The sequence below is a fragment of the Aulonocara stuartgranti genome (assembly GCF_965226115.1).
Source record: "Aulonocara stuartgranti genome assembly, chromosome: 18".
Lineage (NCBI taxonomy): Eukaryota > Metazoa > Chordata > Actinopteri > Cichliformes > Cichlidae > Aulonocara > Aulonocara stuartgranti.
This window is the reverse complement of record NC_138954.1, coordinates 33,830,070-33,850,816: the sequence shown is the minus strand read 5'-3', so window position 1 is coordinate 33,850,816 and position 20,747 is coordinate 33,830,070. Positions and strand designations below refer to the sequence as shown.

General features: G+C 40.3%; 1 protein-coding gene across 1 annotated transcript in view; it reads right to left on the bottom strand.

The window, feature by feature from the left end:
* Window positions 1–15,207, bottom strand: part of gad3 (glutamate decarboxylase 3) — a 35,263-nt gene extending 20,056 nt beyond the window's left edge. The window contains exons 1-5 of the mRNA XM_082514028.1: window positions 15,132–15,207; window positions 13,607–13,711; window positions 8,221–8,327; window positions 5,199–5,334; window positions 3,007–3,097 (exon numbers count right to left, since the gene is read on the bottom strand). Of these exons, the coding sequence (XP_082370154.1) occupies window positions 3,007–3,097; window positions 5,199–5,334; window positions 8,221–8,327; window positions 13,607–13,711; window positions 15,132–15,153 (461 nt within the window). The 5' untranslated portion in view covers window positions 15,154–15,207. The remainder of the gene's footprint in view (window positions 1–3,006; window positions 3,098–5,198; window positions 5,335–8,220; window positions 8,328–13,606; window positions 13,712–15,131) is intronic.
* Between the last annotated feature and the right edge of the window lie 5,540 nt (window positions 15,208–20,747).

Below are 20,747 nucleotides of genomic sequence, written 5' to 3'. Positions count from 1 at the left end.
ATAACTATTCGCTGATAGCTGCCAACATCTGTGAACAAATATAATTCTATAAAGTTTTTCTATATAGTTTGTAACTGTTAATATAGAGCGTTCTAAAATTGATTGCTAATGCAATCATATGGCACACTGACTTCTGAAGAAATTCTAAATGGCACTCGTCATCAGAAAGGTTGCCTACCCCTGGTTTACACACACTCATCGGCATCGGTGTAATGGTAATTTCAATTATTTCTTTAAACAGTTCTTTTTCCTGGTTGAAATGATTGTCCATATTTATTTAATGAATTAAAAATTAAAATCACAGAGGAGGGGCCTGAAAGCTGGAGGCTCTGGCTCCTATCCGGTTGTTCAGTCTGACGTCACTAGCCGTGTCTGGGCCTAAACTCCGCTGCAGGTCCATATATCAAACGATCACTATGGCATTACTGAGAGTTGAAAAACTGTCTAAAGTCTTTCATCTTTAATAAAATGATCAGCGTTCTGCTCTACCAGGTGTAACAATTGAGTTTAACATTCAGGCATCCATGAAAACGGAATTTATGACATTTAACGGAGTTAGAAGTTAGCAGGGAGTTAGCTCGCTAGCTTCCATCTAAATACAATATAGCATGTCCTGACTGCGGGGTTTTGGAAACAAATTAAAACGTACAGCTCTGTTATCACTTCCAGCATAAATGAAGACAGAAAACTAAACAGCAGTGACGTTTGTAGGGTTACTGAAGTTGGGCTAGCTGGTATATAATGATGTGCTACGTGACCGCTAGCGACACAGCTATGTTAGCATAATATAAACAAGCTAACTTTTTTTCCACTGGATAAAAGTTACCGTGAGTGTTCTCGGTGGTCAGGAACAAATGTAATCGCATGGCAGGATGCTGTAAAAGGACCAAACTTCAGCCAGGAGAACAACTGAGATAATCCATCCACAATACGAGGTTAGTCGTTCATATACTGCTGCATGGGCTGGGCTGTAGTTACATCCTAAGGTTTTAAAAACTGAGCTTAAATAAATGATTAGCGGTAATAAAAGCCGAGGGAGGTCAACAGTGATCACTGACTGTTTTAGGAGCTTTTTGAGATCAAATAGAAGAAAATACATAACATTAAACATGTTAACAACACAAAAGCCATATTAAACGCAGACTACTTTAGACCCGGAAGTAGGATTCGTCGCACTATGAGGTCTTTAAGATAAGAAGGGTCTTGATTATTCAAGAGCAGGAGGACCTTGCAGTTGCAGCAAGATTTCAATCCATTACAGCTTAGTGTGTCACCAATAGTGTTCTTGGTGAGCGTGGTTCCAGCTGCCTTCAGATCATTAACAAGCAAAGGTCAAAGGTAATTTTATATTTCCTCCATTTCCACCTTCTCACCAAGCTTTTCACTGATGGTCTTATAACAAATTCCAGCCTTGTGCAGGTTTATAAGCTTGTCACTGATGTTCCTTCACAATTTTTTAGAATTGCCCAGGTTGGAATGGAACAAACTGATTTTATAGACAGCTTTCTACATTTAACAAGTTCCAAATCCAAATCCAATTTATTTATATAGCACATTTAAAAACTTTAAAAAGTTTTCCCAAAGCGTTGTACAAGAACAAAGCAATAGATAAACCCACTCACACTAAAACACTCGCACAACACACCTTAGTTCTATCCGGTCGTTAAGTGATGACGCGACGAATCCTACTTCCGGGCCTAAAGTAGTCTGCGTTTAATATGGCTTTTGTGTTGTTAACATGTTTAATGTTTTGTATTTTCTTCTATTTAATCTCCAAAAGCCCCTAAAAGATAAGATAAGAAAACCTTTATTAGTCCCACACGTGGGAAATTTGTTTTGTCACAGCAGGAAGTGGACAGTGCAAAAGTTATGAGGCAAAAATTAGAATACAATAAGAATAAATACAGTACACAACTGTACAGAATAGAATAAAATAAAATACTATATACAGTAGAATAAAATAAAATAAATATACAATAAGATAAAAATAGAATACAAATACTATATACAACTGAGTAAAAATACAGCGATGACTGAAAGGATTATTGCACTTAGTATTATTCTTAGTATTATTAGTAAAACAGTCAGTGATCACTGTTGACCTCCCTCAGCTTTTATTACCGCTAATCATTTATTTAAGCTCAGTTTTTAAAACCTTAGGATGTAACTACAGCCCAGCCCATGCAGCAGTATATGAATGACTAACCTCGTATTGTGGATGGATTATCTCAGTTGTTCTCCTGGCTGAAGTTTGGTCCTTTTACAGCATCCTGCTATGCGATTACATTTGTTCCTGACCACCTAGAACACTCACGTTAACTTTTATCGAGTGGAAAAAAGTTAGCTTGTTTATATTATGCTAACATAGCTGTGTCGCTAGCGGTCACGTAGCACATCATTATATACCAGGTAGCTCAACTTCAGTAACCCTACAAACGTCACTGCTGTTTAGTTTTCTGTCTTCATTTATGCTGGAAGTGATAACAGAGCTGTACGTTTGAATTTGTTTCCAAAACCCCGCAGTCAGGACATGCTATATTGTATTTAGATGGAAGCTAGCGAGCTAACTTCCTGCTAACTTCTAACTCCGTTAAATGTCATAAATTCCGTTTTCATGGATGCCTGGATGTTAAACTCAATTGTTACACCTGGTAGAGCAGAACGCTGATCATTTTATTAAAGATGAAAGACTTTAGACAGTTTTTCAACTCTCAGTAATGCCATAGTGATCGTTTGATATATGGACCTGCAGCGGAGTTTAGGCCCCGACACGGCTAGTGACGTCAGACTTAACGACCGGATAGAAAATCTGTCCATTAGGCAGCCAAGAAGCCTAAAGGATTTTCTGAGATGTATTCTACTGTGCTTCCCAACAAGGGTTTCTCCACCAAGTACTAAGTAATGTTTTGATTGGAGATCAAATACTTATTTCCCTCAATATTTTTTCTCAATGACATGCAAATCAATGTATAACTTTTGTATAATGTGACTTTTTTGAGATCTTACATGTTCGTGTTGGCTGTTGAGGTCAACCACTCGCCAGCCACACCAATCACATCCAAACCTGAAGAGAGCTGATTGAAAAAACGTGGATGACCTGAAAAACATAAGTAAAGAAGAATTAGTGTATATATAGTTTTATAGTGTGGGTTTTTTCTGTTTGGGGTTTATATATGTGTTTTTATGCTTATGAGTGCATGTGTGTGTGTGTTATAAAATAATACATAATACTTTACTACTAAGGTTTGACATTTCTTGTGTGCATTTATACATCTCCAATAAAATAAAGACAACAAAGAATGTGATTAAAGATGTACAGTAACAGAAATGTCCTTCATTATTCCCTGTAACAGGGAAGCCTTGTTCCACCAGCAGTTCCGGTTAAAAGGGTTTTTTCCTTCCCACTGTCACCAAAGGACGTGCTCAGAGGGGTCACATGATTGTTGAGGTTTTCCCTGTATTCTTTTAGGCTCTTCACCTTACAGTATAACGCACCTTGAGGCAAGTGTTGTTGTGATTTGGGGCTATATAAATAAAACTGAATGAAACTGAATGTATTTGATGTCTGACTATTGTCTAAAGAATATTTAATCAATTTCTTTCTAACAACCCACATTCTGTTAACCAATACTTTTTATACCTATAGTGGTGCTCTTAAGGCATCAGATTGTTTGTTTGGAAACACTGGCATAAAAAGAGTAACTTTGGTGCATGCATCATTTTACAGTATTTCGGCAGCTGTGCTTGGGTGTGCGCGTGCGTGCATGTGTGCTTGAGTGCATTGGGTTTGGAGTGGCTGACTTGCCAGCATCCCACGAAGGTGCCTCTGACTTTTAAATGTTTGGCTCTTGGTGAGTGGGTTGGGTAAAGTAAATTCAGTTTCCCGATGAATAATGCAGTGGCAATTTTTTAGACAGCATAGATAAAATGCATAAGGTTGATTAGAGTGGTGTAGTGGTGTCCTCGGGATTCCCATATGCTTGTTTGCCATTCACCTAGGGACCATTTTTGATCCAAGGGTTACAGACACAATTTTCTTTTACTGGACCTTCTCCACTCATGTCTCCTTGCAAGTCTCTTCAGTTAAAACATATCATCTCCATTAGAAGAAAAATTGAACCTGGATTTCAAATTTAGGATTGACGACTTTGTTGTTGACGAACCTGCCCCCCTGGCTCGTTACCCACATCTGGTCAGAATTTCGAGGCAGTGGGAATATATTTTCTTAGAAAACTTGTGACATGCTCAATAATTACTTTATCTGCTGTATACGAAAAACACGGGAGAACTTGGACCAGGAATGCTTCGCTAATAAAGAGAGTTTCAATCAAGCAAAAACATTTTCAGTCTAGTCTGGTGAGATCTTAAAAACTCAATGTCACTATCATACACAGGACTGAGGATAACGGTGCTGATTGGAAGAGGAAATCTCATGGTGAAATTTTCCTTAGCCATAGAAGCAGCATCAGTGGTGAATATTATTAAGTATTTTATTACTCCTTCTGTTTACACTGATAAAGTGATGGCAGCTGAGATATTAAAGGTAAGGGCAGTGTTGGAAAATATGAAAGTTTTTTTTATAAATGTTTTTTCTTTTAGCTTGTGGTTAATTTATAATGCTGCTATGCCACAAACTACTCCATAAGACACTGAAAAACAAATTGTTCCTTGCATTTTCCACAAATGACAGAGAACAAGGTCAGAAAGTACAAGTAATATATTTTCCAACGCACTTCCTGCCATCAAATGTTTTAGAAAAGGTTCTTTGTACTAATCAGTGGGGAAAGCAAATATTTGCAGCCAAGGTTCATTAGGAAAATGTAGACTGCATAAAGAAGTTATGGTTCTACATTGTGACTCAAAACCTGACTTGGTTCTACATTCGCTGGAGCACTTGGACAAAACTAGGCTTATTCACTGCTGTTTAGTGTGCTAAAAACCAATTATATTTTTCAAAATAAATACATAAACAATTAAGTATTAATAACAAGGACCTGCAGAAGCACTTCAGCAGATTGCATGGCACACTGAGCACATCTGAATCTCAAGTGATCCAGGTAACGTAATTTGCATAGAGACAAATCCTCCATTGTTGAGTGGAACAGAACTTCTTTGTTTTTTAAGTTGCAAAAGAAACACACATCTGTAGGTAAGAACTCAGACCTGACACAATAAACATATTTTAGTACTTCCCATACCTGTACTAACACCATATTTGAGGGTGTCTCTACAGTCCACTAGTAACTGCTCCAGAGTTTCTGGTTGTACTGGCAGGTCAAGACTGAAGCCCTCCAGTCCCTCCTTTAGCTGATGAGGATGATGGAAGTCCAGCACCTACATGGTAGATACTATTTTTTACATTTTAAAATCATACACATTTTAAATCCTACACATACATAAAAACATTTTCAATCATGTCAGTTTCGCTGGGATTTTAATATGGGGACTCATTCCTCTATCATTTTATTAAGAATTACATTTTTTGCCAGTAGGTAGAAGTGAAAAGTGAAAAACAGGATTAACAGCATACATGTGCTTTACATATATTACAAATAGACAAAGTAATTTGAAATTAATGACTATTATTTTAGTTTTTTAGATATTAAAGTAATTCTATAAACACAGAATAACCTGTAAAACTACTGTATATACACTACTGGCCAAAGGTTTTTAGAACACCCCAATTTTTTGAGTTATTTATTGCAATTCAAGTCGTTCAAGTCCAATGAATAGCTTGAAATGGTACAAAGGTAAGTGATGAACTGCCAGAGGTTTAAAAAAAAGGTAAGGTTACCCAAAACCAAAAAAGAATGTACATTTCAGAATTATACAAAAAGGCCTTTTTCAGTGAAAACAACGTGAGTCAACAATTTAAAGCTGTTCTGCAGTAGTGGAGGTTGATTAAGCCTTGAAAGCTGGTTCTACTAATTCCTACAGGTTTGTTGTAGTGTGTAGTGTAGTTGTAGTGTGTTGCTACAAAAATGGTGAGAAAAAGGCAATTAAGTAATGTTGATCCAGTGCTTGTTACTGGGAAAACAGTGTACAGTTCTAGTTGGGAAGATCCCCACAGAAATGCATATAGGTTAATTATGCAGTCTGTGATGCTGTTGACATATTCACCATTTGGATCACAGAGCGTGTCCCAGTCAGGAGTTATGCAGAGCCTTGCTGGCTTCCTGACTCCACCTCCTCACAGACTTGGTGACAACAGGAGTGTGCAAAACAGAAAGTCCATGTTTTACAGTCAAACACACTGCTGGAAAGTTGTCACAGTGGACTCCAGACTGGCATTACACTACTAAGAAGAATATTAGGACACTAATGGTTTACACTAAGGCTGAACGATTTATCGTTTTCTGATCAAAATTGCGATTTCAGACAAAGTTATCACGTGATCACCAAAGCTGCGTTTTTTGTAGCACTCCTAACTGACCCAGGATCTGTAGGTTTTTTATGTTTTTTTTTTAACACACACATGTCATCTCTCTACCATCCTGCCAAGCTCACCAATCAGAAGTGGCATGCTACTGGACAGGTCACGCTAACCAATCAAAACTAGCTGGCCCCTTACGCTTTGAAATCTGAACATGTGATGATGGCTTCAGCCGAACCAGAAGCGCAGTTAGGAGATTTCTACGGTGGCCCTGAGAGGCCAAACGGACTGCAACTTAAGAAAACACCAGCAATAAGAAAAACGCTGCAAAAGCACACAGAACACAATGGAAATAGGAAAAACGACAACGGAAATAGGAATAGGAAAAAACAGATTTCCAAAAGCACAAGGGAAGTGTTTCTGGGAGACAATAACCCGGCGGACCAGTTGCAGGAACCCAAAACACGGTAGGTGTGCTTTATAATGATTCATATAATACTAATGACAGATTTTTAGGCTAATAGTTAGGCTAACACACTTACCTCTCATCTTTTCTTTCCTCACAAAACCGATAGATCCTCCACTTCTCTTAAGTGTCTCCCATCGCAATTCTTAGCATATTTTGGTCATCAGTATTATATGAATCATGATAAAACACACCTATCATGTTTTGGGTTCCTGGAACAGGTCCATCAGGTTATTATCTCCCAGAAACACTTCCCTTGTGCTTTTGGAAATCAGTTTTTTCTTATTTCTGTTGTAATTTTTCCCATTTCCATTGTGTTCTGTGTGCTTTTTCAGCGTTTTTCTTATTGCTGGTGTTTTTTTTAAGTTACAGTCCGTTTGGCCTCTCAAAAACCAGGATGTTGGTCATTTGGGAGTATTGCGCGTTTGAGGCTGCAGATGTGCACCAGAAACAGGTACTGTGCAACACCTGTTGCATTAAAGTTGCAACATGTAGCGGAAACATAACCAACTTATACTGACACTTGAAAAATCACCACAGGCATTTGCATGAGGAGTGCATGACAAAAAAGTCTGCTGAAAAGTCTAGTGAAAGTGGCGCTCAGGTTCATTGTAGCAAACAGTCTATAATTACTGCATCTTTTGACAGCTGAACTCTGTTTGATGAGAGCAGCAAAAGATATCAGGCCATAACAAATGCCATAACATATTACATTGTCAGGGACATGGTGTTTGTTAACACGGTCACTAAATACAGATTTAAAAACCTCCTTTGCATGTTGGACAGAAGATATGTGATACCCTCCCGCATCTACTTCAGCCAGGTTGCCATCCCACAGCTATATGCAGAGTGTAAAGAAAAAGTAGTAACAGAGCTGAAAAATGTAGAGTAAGAATGCACATGCATGTTTCTTGTTAATAAATACATTTGAAAGCACTTCTTACCTTTAGTTTTCATCCTTACATCATATTAATAGCTTTTAATGCTCTGATGGTATGATGTCATCTTCTGTGATGTTTGTAAATCTTGTTTGTAAATCTTACTGTACATTGTGAATTTTGTGCTGAAGCTTAATTTGAAGAATATCATGAATTGAATTGAAATCATAATTAGATCATTTCTAAAACTGTTCGGCCCTAGTTTACATATTAGTCTATCAAGGGAAAGATCACGAGTTGTATTCCAGGAGAAGACACAATCCCTTTAGGGTTGCACCAGGAAGAGTATTTGACAAAAGAAACAAAAAAAAGTTTGGCAAATTAATCATGTGCCTGATCTGGCAAGCACTTGTGAATAGGGGTACTGCTGTATTCTGAATCACGTACAGAGAAAGCTACTTTGATCAAAGTACAACTGTTTAAAGTAATAATAGAAACAGTACCTTAGAGCTCCTCTGATTGGACTTGCATATAAAACCCAACAAGATGCCAACCAGTTCCTGCAGAAATCCTCTGGTCATCTCCTCACCGCCTGAAGCTGGGAGCAGGTCTGCGCACAGACACACACACACACACACACACAGTCATACGCACACACACACACACAGTCATACACACACACACACACACACACACACACACACACACACACACAATCCTTTCATAAATGTCAGGTGCCTAAATACTATTTGTTACTTGTAAGATGAAGCATGCACCAAAGCCAGTGTTTCCAATCAAACAATGTGATGCCTTAGCACCACTATAGGTATGAAAAGTCTTGGTTAATGGAATGTGGGTCATTAGAAAAAGAAATTGATTAAATATTCTATACAAAATAGTCAGACATCAATTAAATTCAGTTTAATTCAATTTTATTTATATAATTCCCAATCACAACAACAGTCCATCTTTGTGGACAAGTTGTGGGAAGCCCCCAGTATATTAGGCCTATCCCAGCATAACTAAGTGCTGGCTCAGGGCCGCCTGAAAAAGGAAAGTTTTTAATCCTAATCTTAAAGTAGAGAGGGTGTCTGTCTCACGAATCCAAATTAGGAACTGATTCCACAGAAGTGGGGCTTGAAAGCCGGAGGATCTGCCTCCCATTACACTTTTAAATATCCTAGGAACAACAAGTAAACCAGCTGTCTAAAAAGCAAGTGCTCTATTAGGGCGATATGGGGTTTGATTATTCAATACCTTGTAAAGTTAATATGGAAATAATATATGCTTCCTCCTTCTAGTCCCTGTCAGTACTCTCGCTGAAGCAGTTTGGTTAAATTGAAGACTTTTTTCAGGGAGTTACTAGGACATGCTGATAATGAATTACAATCTTCCAGCTTAGACATAATAAATGCACAAAATATTTTTTTAGCATCACTCTGAGACAAGATGGCAGCTCTGGAGGCCAGGATCACTGAATTGGAGACCCAGCTGCGTGCCCTTGAAATATCTGTAGCTAGACAGGCCCTGTAGCCGGTGCAGTCGAAGGTAGCGTAGACTGTTACAGCACATGAGTTAATAACTGAACAACAAATCATAAACAAAAAGCTGTAGTTTAAGTATAAATGTTGTTTTCAATAAATTACATGCTCAGAAAATATTTTGTCTCACTCCCATTTCTTCTTGTTGCATGTTGAAGCGCTATACTTGTAACCAACCGATTGTATAGGAATTTCTTTCACTTATGTATTAATCATGTTATTGTAATGCCTTGGTGCCACTGGATTTTAACATGTCTGACACTCATACGTAAGACAAATGGTAGGGGGTGTAGTAAGGATGTTGGGGGAAACAGGAACTCCAGAGGACCAGTCTTTTGTCTCTTTGAGGACTCTGGTAGGTAGCAAGGGAGTGTGAACCTTAAGGTGTGAAACAGCTGTGTGCTGCCTTTTGTTCCTGGAGAAGGTATTTAACTGAGAGCCACGCTGGGCTCAGTGAGACTCTGCTGACCGTCTGTCCCGCGGTCATGCAGGGACTTCATCAAGCTTGGTTGTCTGTTCTTTGTGTGTTTGGATCAAAGAATGTTAGCTACCGCTCACCGCTCGTCTGCAGGCTTTATTTAAATGGAAAAATTTCCACAATTATATAGTATTTATTTTATTGTCATTGTCAAGAACAATGAAATTGCGTTTGGGGCTTCCATACAACCCAACACATGCAAAATATGATTTTTATTGGTATTTGGGAGCCATATTCATGCAGACAGGAGCCGGACTTTATTTTGATGGGCACACCATGTGGCCAATACAAATATAGATGGGATCATACCATTATGTAAAAGAAAGGGGGGCAGACATTTTGAAGACAGCTACACAGAGAGACGGGGGAGTCAGATTTAAATGGAAGCGTGTTGGGAAAAAGTAAAGAAACGAATTTCAATGACGTTGGAGACTGCAAACCTAAGTGCAGAATTTATCAAATTAGGAGCTGGCTAAAGTGATACCCATTTTTATCTTCAGCCATTTTCCACCGTGGAGGACAAAAGGCTTCAGGTTTCAGACTGAGCCATGGCTCATTGTCTGAGTGTCTAAATGAGTCTCACAGGCCTGAATGTGTGTTTGAAGCCGTTTATAATTGTTAACTTGTTTGATCTGCTGCTCACCACAAATAAGCACCAACAGAAACTTTGGACTTTTGACTGTATTTTTACAAGTTTTACAGCTTTTCCTAATGATAAAAACCTCCCTTATGGCCGTTCATAAAACACTAAGTAACTAAGCCATAAACAATGAAATGGCAGAAAGGTTTCACTTACTATTATAGAAATTTCCTTTTTTTATGACTACAGTTAAGAAAAGGGCAGTCTGGGCAATGAGCTACCAGAAACTTTTCTGTAATTTTACAGATTTATTTATTGAAGTTCAAAGTCTTGCTGACAGATTTCTTCTTTGTCACAGCAACTTTTTTTTTATTATGCAGAAAAACAGTTCAAATGTAACTTCTTTACACTGACAGAAAGAGGAGTTTCACTGGTTCAGGCCACTAAAGATCAAAGTGGGCAGTATGTGGCCTGTGATGTAAAATTAGTTTGACACCTCTAGTGCAAAACGAGCATTAAACAGAACTGGTCCAACCATTAATCTTAGTGTGTGAAGAGGACTCTCCATTTACATGCACAAACTGGAGTCTATTAGATAGATATGATACAAACCACTGCAGTGCAGTACCTGTAATACCTACAGCATGTTCTAATCGCTCTAATAGGATATTATGGTCGACAGTATCGAACGCTGCGCTGAGGTCTAGCAGGACAAGCACAGAGATGAGTCCACTGTTCTTATGGTCCAGGTAGGAAATGGTGTGCAGAGCCAGCACTGTTGTATAATCTGTGGATCTATCTGGCCTGTAGGCAACCTAAAAAGGGTCAAGGGTAGCAGGCAGTGAATATGTGATATGAGCTTTGACTGTATGCTTATAACCATGGAGGTGAGTGCTACTGGGCAATCATGATTGAGGGAGCTCACACTGGGTTTCTTCAGAACAGGGATGATAATGTTATTCTTGAAGCATGAGGGGACTACAGACACCAGCAGGGAGAGGTTAAAGATGTCTGTGAAGACATCTGCCACTACGTCAGCAGCATGGTATCATGGTGTGGAGGGGCAATGCAAGCAGTGGTGCAGAACACCGCTGTAAACTCTCTGGGCAGATAAAACGGTGAGACGAGGTGTTCATGATCAGGAGAGAACCCTTATGAAACTGCTTGTACATCCACACACCACTGTTTTATGCACACATCAATTCCCCTGCACTTACCCAACTTTGTACAGTCCTAACGGTTATTGAAAGAACAGAAAGGTCCATTGGAACAATGGTCAATGGGATCCACCCATGTCTCTGTAAAATGAAAGACATTACAGTCCTTAACAGGACGTAGTTCGTCTAGCTTGGCATTAGCTAGAAGAATGCTGGGAAGTGGGGAACGGTGTTGTCTGTTCCTCAGTTTGACCAGGACTCGAGGTCTTTTCAACCCTTTCCTCCGGCGGTTTTTCCATACCCACGTACAGTCAATTGGTGTGGTTCCTGATTGTGAATATTTGAGGACATCTAAAAGAGTATCTGTCATAGGTGACCAGTGCATTGCATGCTAAAAAAATAGCGCTACACGAGAAAAATGCAAAACTGAGGAGAACATCGAGTGATGGCAGCCATCCCCACTGGTGCCATCTTACTAACAGACTGCATGTGCATTTGAGAGTTTTACCAGGGAAGAAAGCATCTGAATTGATGCTTTCTTTATCAGAGGAGCCACAGTATCCAGAGTTGTATGATGTGAAGATCTAATACTGTTAAAAAAGATAATTGGCCTCTGTCCGAGCAGTGTTCAGGTAGCTGCTCTGCACTGTGTTAAATCGAGTATTTTACCTACTTTACACAATTTGCTTTACATAACTGGCCTCACTCACCTATTCATTCAAACACATTTTTCTATGCTTTTAAGTGTTTTCTATCTAACATTAACACACATTCACACTTTGGTGGATGCAACTTGGGTTAGTATATTGCCCAAGGATATTTGGCATGATGACTGCACCAGCCAAAGATCAAACCACCAACCTTCCAATGAAAACCAAAGAAATCATCAGACAAAACGGGGTTTCAGTAAATACTTAGAAATGTTCACTTTCTATGCCATATGTGAGAATAAGATCCAGAGTATGATTAAAGTAGTAAGTGGGTTCTTTAACATTTTAAGAGAGCCAGTTGAGTAGTAATAGATTAAATGCCATGTTGAGGATGTCATTTTCAGTATCTACATAGATGTACTAAATCACTGAATCCACTACATCAGTACAATATAAGTTTGAGAAATTAGACAGAAACTCTGTATAAGGACCAGGTGAATGATAAATAAAAACTTCACAGAACACACAGATCACATTGAATGTCCATGTGGGGTTTTGAGAGAAATATCACACTGTCAACTTCACACAGATACACAAATGTAGGCCGTGTTCCTGTCCCAGTGTAAACCTGGGGTATCTGGGCCTCCTGAAGTAAAGCAGAACTTAATCATTTGTGTGTAAATGATCACTATTTATTATAGTTGTGGTCAAACACGTTGTCACATATCTGTGTATTTGTGCGTGGATTTGAGCATGCATATGCGAGTCCTCAAAAATTACACACAAATCACAGTACAGATTGATAAATCTTTGTTTATGTTCATATTGTATGAATTCATAACACTTTTGAGGTAAATTTCTCTCCATATGTCTGGGTCTTTATGATTGATTAATAAAGTTGTTTACACTTTTCCTCCTCTGCCTGCGCTTCGAGGATTCTAACAGTTAGTATGACTTGGGGTGTTGATTCATGTCAAATAATATAATCCTTCTGCTGTAACCAGGTTTCTGTAAGGCAGAATAAATCAATATATTGATGAATTATTAAATCATATTCTACTTTCTTTGTTATTTCTTTAATGTTGAAATAAACGTTTGATGATATTTGGTTTGTTTTTAAGTGGTCAAACACAGTCTTTATAGGAATGGGGTTTTGGGAGTATAACAGGAGGAGAGAAGCTGCAGAGAGGCGTGTAAGACTGCAACTCTGCCTTCTGGTCTCAACCATGGACAATTATTTTGCAGGGGATTTAATAAATTTGGCCAGATTTGTGTAATAGGACATTATCTAAACATTTTTATTAAATGGGCTACACCACTGTGAGATGTAACAGAAAGAGTAAATGAGACTGTACAGCAGAGAGAGCCAACACCAAGTGACAGCACCACCCATCATTTATTTATTAAAATGTTGCTAACTGGAATCTTCACTTGCTCTTCCTGTGATGATAAAAACCAGACCTGTACGAATCTGTGTTCTCACCATTGCTGTAGATGCCACTGAAGTCAGCTGGTGCCAGTTTTCTTTCACTAAATTCTGAGCTCCGCTTTGGTTTGTCCGTGCTAGCTGTTTCACCAAAGTCCCTGTCTGAAATCACAATATGGAAGATGATCCCTGGAGGACTTTCCTTATAACTGACTGAAACTGTGTGTGTGTGTGTGTGTGTGTGTGTGTGTGTGTGTGTGTGTGTGTGTGTGTGTGTGTGTGTGTAGATATAGATATATATATATATTTATTAGGGGTGCAACAATACTCGTATCGATATTGAACCGTTCGATACAGTGCTTTCGGTTCGGTACATATATGTATCGAACAATACAAAATTTTGTGTTGAGCGCTCAGTGGATCTGCGTTCGACTACTCCGCCTAGGCTGCACCGTTGAGCGCAGATCCACTGAGCGCAGCGCAAGCTAGCAAGACAGAAGCTAAGCTCGTTGCAACATGGCTACTGCCTCAACGCTACCCGAAACTGAACCTCCCCCACCCTCATTCAGATCTGGCGTTTGGAACTATTTTGGTTTTCATGTGAAGTATGACCCTGAAGGTAAGCGCATCATGGACAAAAGTAAAACAGTATGTTGGATGTGCCACGCAATGCTCAATTGGTGGGAACTAGTGCGTTAGCGCAGTTAGCTCGTTAACGTGTTGACGCCGTCCAGCCCCACACACGGGGCGATCCGCGGTAACTCGTTAACGGAGATTTGCCGCGTTATGGCATTAATGTCATTTTAACGAGATTAACGATGACAGCACTAGTGGGAACACAACGAATATGACTGCACATTTACTCCGACATCATCCTGGTGCAAAGACAAGTGGAAGCAGACAAAAACAACAAGCACGCATGTTACAAACTTTACCCGAGTCATTTAGACAGCCGTTAGCACAGGATTCTCCTTGTGGGGACCTGATATGTTTAATATGCTGCTGAGAATATAGCCCAGAAGAAGCGGATAGTATAGCTTTTATTTTGGAAAGAGACATTTCTCTGTAATAAACTCTCTTTTCCAAAGATGAGTGATTCCTCGATCTTAGATTTATTATTTTGTTGTTTCAGCAACATTAAATTTAAAAACTGTACTTCTGAGTTAAAATATATATTTATAATTTTAATAAATGGCATGAACTTTTTTTTGTATTGAAAGAATATCAAACCGTGACACCAAAGTATCGAACCGAACTGAAACATGAATTTTGTGTATTGTTGCACCCCTAATACATATATATATATATATACATATATATATATACACACATATGTATATATATATATATATATACATATATATATATATATATATATATATATAGAGAGAGAGAGAGAGAGAGAGACATATGTATATGACAGCTACACATGGTATTTTCACTAAAAATACTTTCTGAACAGAGTGTATATCTCTGCAGCTAACATGACAAACTCTTCAAGTGAAACTGCATATTTCAAAAACAAAAATCTTAAAGTCCAACATATCTAATAAACATGTATTTGGAAAGCAATGTCTCTTACCTGACAGCTTTAGGAAATTCATATCCGTACAAATCAGAGTCAACTGCTGAAATATGTTTCAAAGTAACTTGGTTGCATCCCACTATAAATTAAAAAGCAGTCCGATGAGAGATCCTCAGAAACATATTTCCAGTTTCACTTTTTCTTAGCGAGAATATAAACTGGATAAACAAACAATACGGTTACTTAGTTCTAAGTTCATACAACCTAAGACATACAAACACTGTGCTAGTCAGTGTACTGCATTTAAAGGACTGCAGGCAAAATAAGGTGTGGCCCACACAATGCTACTATGAGTGTGAGTAAATAGTTTCAAACAAGCACACCTGCGTGTGGTTTTGATTATAAAACATAAAAAGGCTTGGATAAATATTTGCTTGAAACTCGAATGAGCAGATTTTTAGTATTTGTGATGCACATTTGATTATCATTAGGTGTATGCAATTTCTGATTCACATTTAACCAAGCCACGGGTGTTGCATCAGGAAGAGTATCTGGCATAAAATCTTTGCTATATTAAACATGAATTATCTAGAATGACATGTCCATAGCAGATAGTTCAGGGCATGGGTTAACAATGGCTGCCCTCCAGTGCTGCTGGCCAAAAATGTCCTGGAGGAAACTGTGCTACTGCTCGCCAAAATAAAACAAAGAAGGGAAAGGTGGTTCAGAAGCAATGAGACATGGACTTTGGAGGTGAGACTAGGGATTTTAAAAGTGGAGACTATGAGAGCTGGTTGATATGAAGGAGAGAAGGAAGGTAGATATAATGTATGTGGATGAAGCCAGGTTGAAGAGAAGTAAGGCCAGGAGCACCGGAGGTAGATTCACTGTGCACTCAGGTGATTAATGTACTGGCTCTTGTAAACCCTTTTCTCTTCACAAAGCACTTTATACAATCTGCCCAAGCACTTTTTAAAAATGTTTTTTTCTAAGTAAGTGCTATCTATCCAACATTTACACACGTTCGTAGTCCTATAGAGGTGGAATGTGAAGTAAAGAGGAGCCTGCAGATTGTTGTAGTCTTTACCTTACAAAATAAAGAGTCTCGAGGCAACTGCGGTAGTGATATGGCGAAATAGAAATAAAATTGAACTGAACTAAACTGAACTGAATTGCAGAATGGTGGTACGAGGGAATGTCTCTAAGCTACTAAAATGGTAGTCTATAGGATGACTGCAAAGTGATGCTGGTAGACGATGTCACATATTAGTCATCTGTTACCATCTATAGTTTTCTCTGAGCCCCTACGCAATCAGAGCAGTAGAGGCATGTTTAGCCGGTGATTTCAGCGCTAGTCTCACAGGTAATGTAAGCAAGCCACTTTCCTCTGCCCTTTCTGATGTTTTCAGTTCCTCCTGACTGGTCAGCAAGCCACTCTCTTCTGCCCTATTTGGTGATGTCAGCAGGCCTCCTCCTCTCTGCCCTGGTTAGAGATGTAAGCCATCAACTCTCCTCTGTCGTGGCTTGTGATGTCAGTAATTTACTCTCCTCTGCCCTGGCTGGTGATTTCGGTTCTGGCCTGGCTGATGAGTTCAGCAAGCGAATTTTCCTTTACCCTGATGTCAGGAAACCACTCTCCTCTGCCCTGGCTGGTGATGTCGTCAAGCCTCCTCTCCTCCACACTGGCTGGTGATGTCAGCAACATCACCAGCCAGTGATGGGGGCTACTTTACAAGGGGGCTTGTGCTGCATGCTTAGGCCATCTTCAGTACACCAGGACCTGGGCTGCTGGCTGAGGCAATCTACACCACACCAGAGCCTTTACTGCACGCTGGATGAGGCCATCCACATTTAACCAGGGCCTGTGCTGCTGGATGAAGTCATCTAAAGCTAACCACTGTCTGTGCTCCTGGTTGAGGTTATCTACATTACACCAGGGACTTTCCTGCTTGCTGAGGCCATTTTAATTACACCAGGACCTGGGCTTCCAGCAAATAGTAAACAGAGCCTCACCAGGGTCTGTGCTGCTGGGTGAGGCCATCTTCACGACACCAGGGTCTGTCCTGCTGACGGAGGCCACCAACGTTACACCAGGGCCCATGCTGCCGGATGAGGCCATGTACATTTCACCAAGGCCTGTGCTTCTGACTAAGCCATCTAAAGCACACCAGGGCCTGTCCTTTCTCTGAAGCCATCTATACCACACAAAGGGCTGTGTTACCTGCTGAGCCCATCTACATTAATGTCAGCTTGTGTCATTAGTCAGATTATTCAAACGAGCTTGCAAAGAAAAGCGTCTGGACTTCTTTAAGTTATTGAAGACGTTTCACCTCTCATCCGAGAAGCTTCTTCAGTTCAAATGGCGTTTTCCCATCTGCTGCCTCACCTGCACCGGAGTATTCGCCTCAGAGAGTGGGTGTCTCTCGCCACGCTTCGGCCGCTCCCTCTCTCGCCACTCCGCTCCTCGCTCACCCACCGCCTGCCCCATTCATCGCACTTTCCACGTCGCCAGGGCGCCGCAAATCTGCCTCCCATCTCGCCTCGATGGAGGCTCTGTCGCTCGCCGCGCCTGCTACTACATCTAAGAGTAGGCGAGGTTCACGCCGCCACCACGTTTCCTGTTCGGAGCAGCAGCATCCGGTGGTGAGCGAAACTGACTTTTTTCTTTCACCTCGCCATAATCCAGAGACTGTTCACCATCCACCTAAGCCAAAGACTGTGTACTATGATTATATTCTGGACTACCCAATTAATACTCACCATCCTGCCTCCAAAGAGACTATTCCACCATCACAAGCCACTGCTAAAGGCATTATCCCCGCTAAACCTGATAGTTTCTCCCATTCCCTCATTATTTCCTCACCCATCGCTCAGCCATTTCCTGCCAGCACGGTGGCCCAGATTCGGCCTTCCCCTTCACCTGTTTCACCTTCTCAGGTGAAGGCAGCTAAGGCTCAGCCTGTCCGTGTAACACCCCAACCTGTGCCAGCTCCCAGGACGAGAGCAGCTGTGACCCAGTCTGTCTCCACACCTGTTCCTGTTTCTCGGGTGGGGGTGACTGGTGTCCAGCCACCTCCCGTGCCTGTCCCAGCGCCCAGGCTGAGGGCAGCCGGAACCCAGCCTGACCTCGCTAGAGGCTCGGAAGAGCTAGCCTCTCCACCTGTCACTCCACCACTTCATCCACCTCCTGATCCTGCCTTTCATGCACTAGGACTATCCCTAGTTAGGCTAGCTGACCTGTCCCCTGCTCAGGCACCAGCTTTACTAGCCCAGGCTGCAGCGTTGTCACCATCTTTAGCTCTGCCCGTAGATCCGCCAGCCTTAGACTCACCAACCTCTGTTCATCCACTAGCCTCCCCCATAAAACCAGCTTCTTGCTTAAGTGAAAATAAATGGATGGTGTTTTTTTGCGCTAGTAAAGTTGTGGAGTTGTATTTTGTCTCGCATCAATTATATCGTCAGTTATATCGTTATCGCAAATTTTCAAATATATATCGTGATAAATATTTTTGGCCATATCTCCCTGCTCTAGTTCATATCACTCTTTATAGCCTATTAGTTTCATGTTCGATGCACTCCGAGGTCATAGCAAATTAGAACAAACATCCTACTGAGTGATTTTGCAGAACTACCTTCTATTTCTAGAGTTGCTAATTATTTGGCATTATTGCAGAAAACCAGCCTATGAAATGGATGAAATCGTGGCTGAGTTCCAGCGCTACACAAGGGACCTGCTTCAAACAAACCACCATGCCAATCAGATTACTTCTTCCATGTGAGGGTGAAGAGGTGACCCTTCTGGATAAGATGGTGAAGGTTTGTTGAACAGTGTGGTAGTAACACCAGGGAAAAATTAAACTTGCTCCTGTTAAATATTCTTAAGTCTTTTGCTGTATAAATAGCTGTATTTTTTCCCCCAAAAGATACAGTAAATAAGTAATGTTAGTAGTGGGTGATATCATGTAAACACTGTCATGATTTGGTGTAAACATTTTGTCATTTGTAAACTATAAATGACATGGATTCTACACTGTTACTGATGTGATGTTCTATAAAGTGGTTTTAATAAAATAAAAAAGAGGCAAAAATTAGTTTGTTTCTTTATTCAACTTTTGAACAGTGGGACTCAGTCAGTACATATTCAGTAAATGCAAATTATTTACACGGCAGTGCACTACAGGCATAAATCTAGACCCCTATAGATAAAACATGATGGCATTATAGCAGTGACAACTCCTCCACAGTAGCAGGTGGGAGGTTTCTTTTTTGAGGACGGCTCCTTTTACCTGTCACTACAGATGGTCTGTTTATGTTTTGATCAAGAGCCTTTTTTTGGGCAGCTGAAGAGGAGAAGTCTGTCTTATGGCCAACCTCTGGCTGTATCTTGGTCATATTACCCAGCAAAACCCAGTATGCAGGTTCATCTGTAACAGTCCTTGTGCCACAGATCAACACTGTTGCTTCTACATTAAACAGAAGAGCAGCGACGTGGGTGCAGGTCTCTGCGACTCCGGCCATGCAGCTGCAGTGGGCGGCTTCAACCTTCCCTGTGATGCTCACAGTGACCCATGGCTGCAATGCTGGTTCATTCAGTCTTTGAGAGTGCAGCACCTGAAACACACACAAACTTCATTTAAAGACAAGAACTAATGAGCCAAGGCCGACACAAATGTGTTTTATCTACTTTATCATAAATGTACATACATGTAATTTTTCATTTTATTATGCATCCATCTATAGAACGCTGCATGTTATAGTGTAAATCTGCCTGTTCTCTCTCAGAAACCTGCCTGCAGAAAATAAACCTAAAGTATGTAATGCAAGGATGTCTTCACTTTCAAAATGGAGAAAGCATAAAGTGACCATTATGAATCACTTAATATGATAAGGAGATTCTGCAGGTCATTAATCAATGTATATGTAAGGCAGTGACTGGAATAAGTCACAAGGTGTCACTGTTGAGCTGCATATGTATGGTAGATCTAAGCAATTTTGACTATTTGTCCTCTGCAGGACACCGTAGTTCAGATTTCTCGTTCGCGCGGGCGCCATCTTGGTTCAGTGTTTACTGTGATTTGAAAAGGGCCAGCAGCAGAGTTGGAGTGGTGTTTGCCCCAGCATCTGAATAAACGGCACGGTCCGAGCCACAAATTGAACGCCTGTGTCCGACTGCTCTCTCTACTGTGCACCCCAATCCAACACAAACTTACACAACGCAGAGTCCGGGGTGTAGGGAGGCCCCTGCACTGGTTGGGTTACATATACAATTAAAATAAAATGTATTGGTAGTGACACAAGATACAAATATTGAAGCAAGATGTATAATTAGAATTATTTATAATAAATCTGAATAAATTATTGCAATTTCTTTAACCATAAAGAATAACTAAATCCTTCAGGCAATGTCACATCAATGCACTGAACTCACTGTTATCTCTCTAACAGCCTCCACATGTTCTCACTGTAATTTCCCCTCATGAATGAATTTATGCTGCACTAATCTGAATGTTTGGAGGGAAATCAAACGCATTTCACTCGCAGTACCCGAGCTGACTTGCCTTTGTTTGAATGACAACTTGTACGCGCTGACTCCACAGACAAGGTACGAAAATATGTCAGGCTACGTCAATAGCGCTAGGTGTTCGGGGTTTCTACTCCACGGCCGTATGTCAT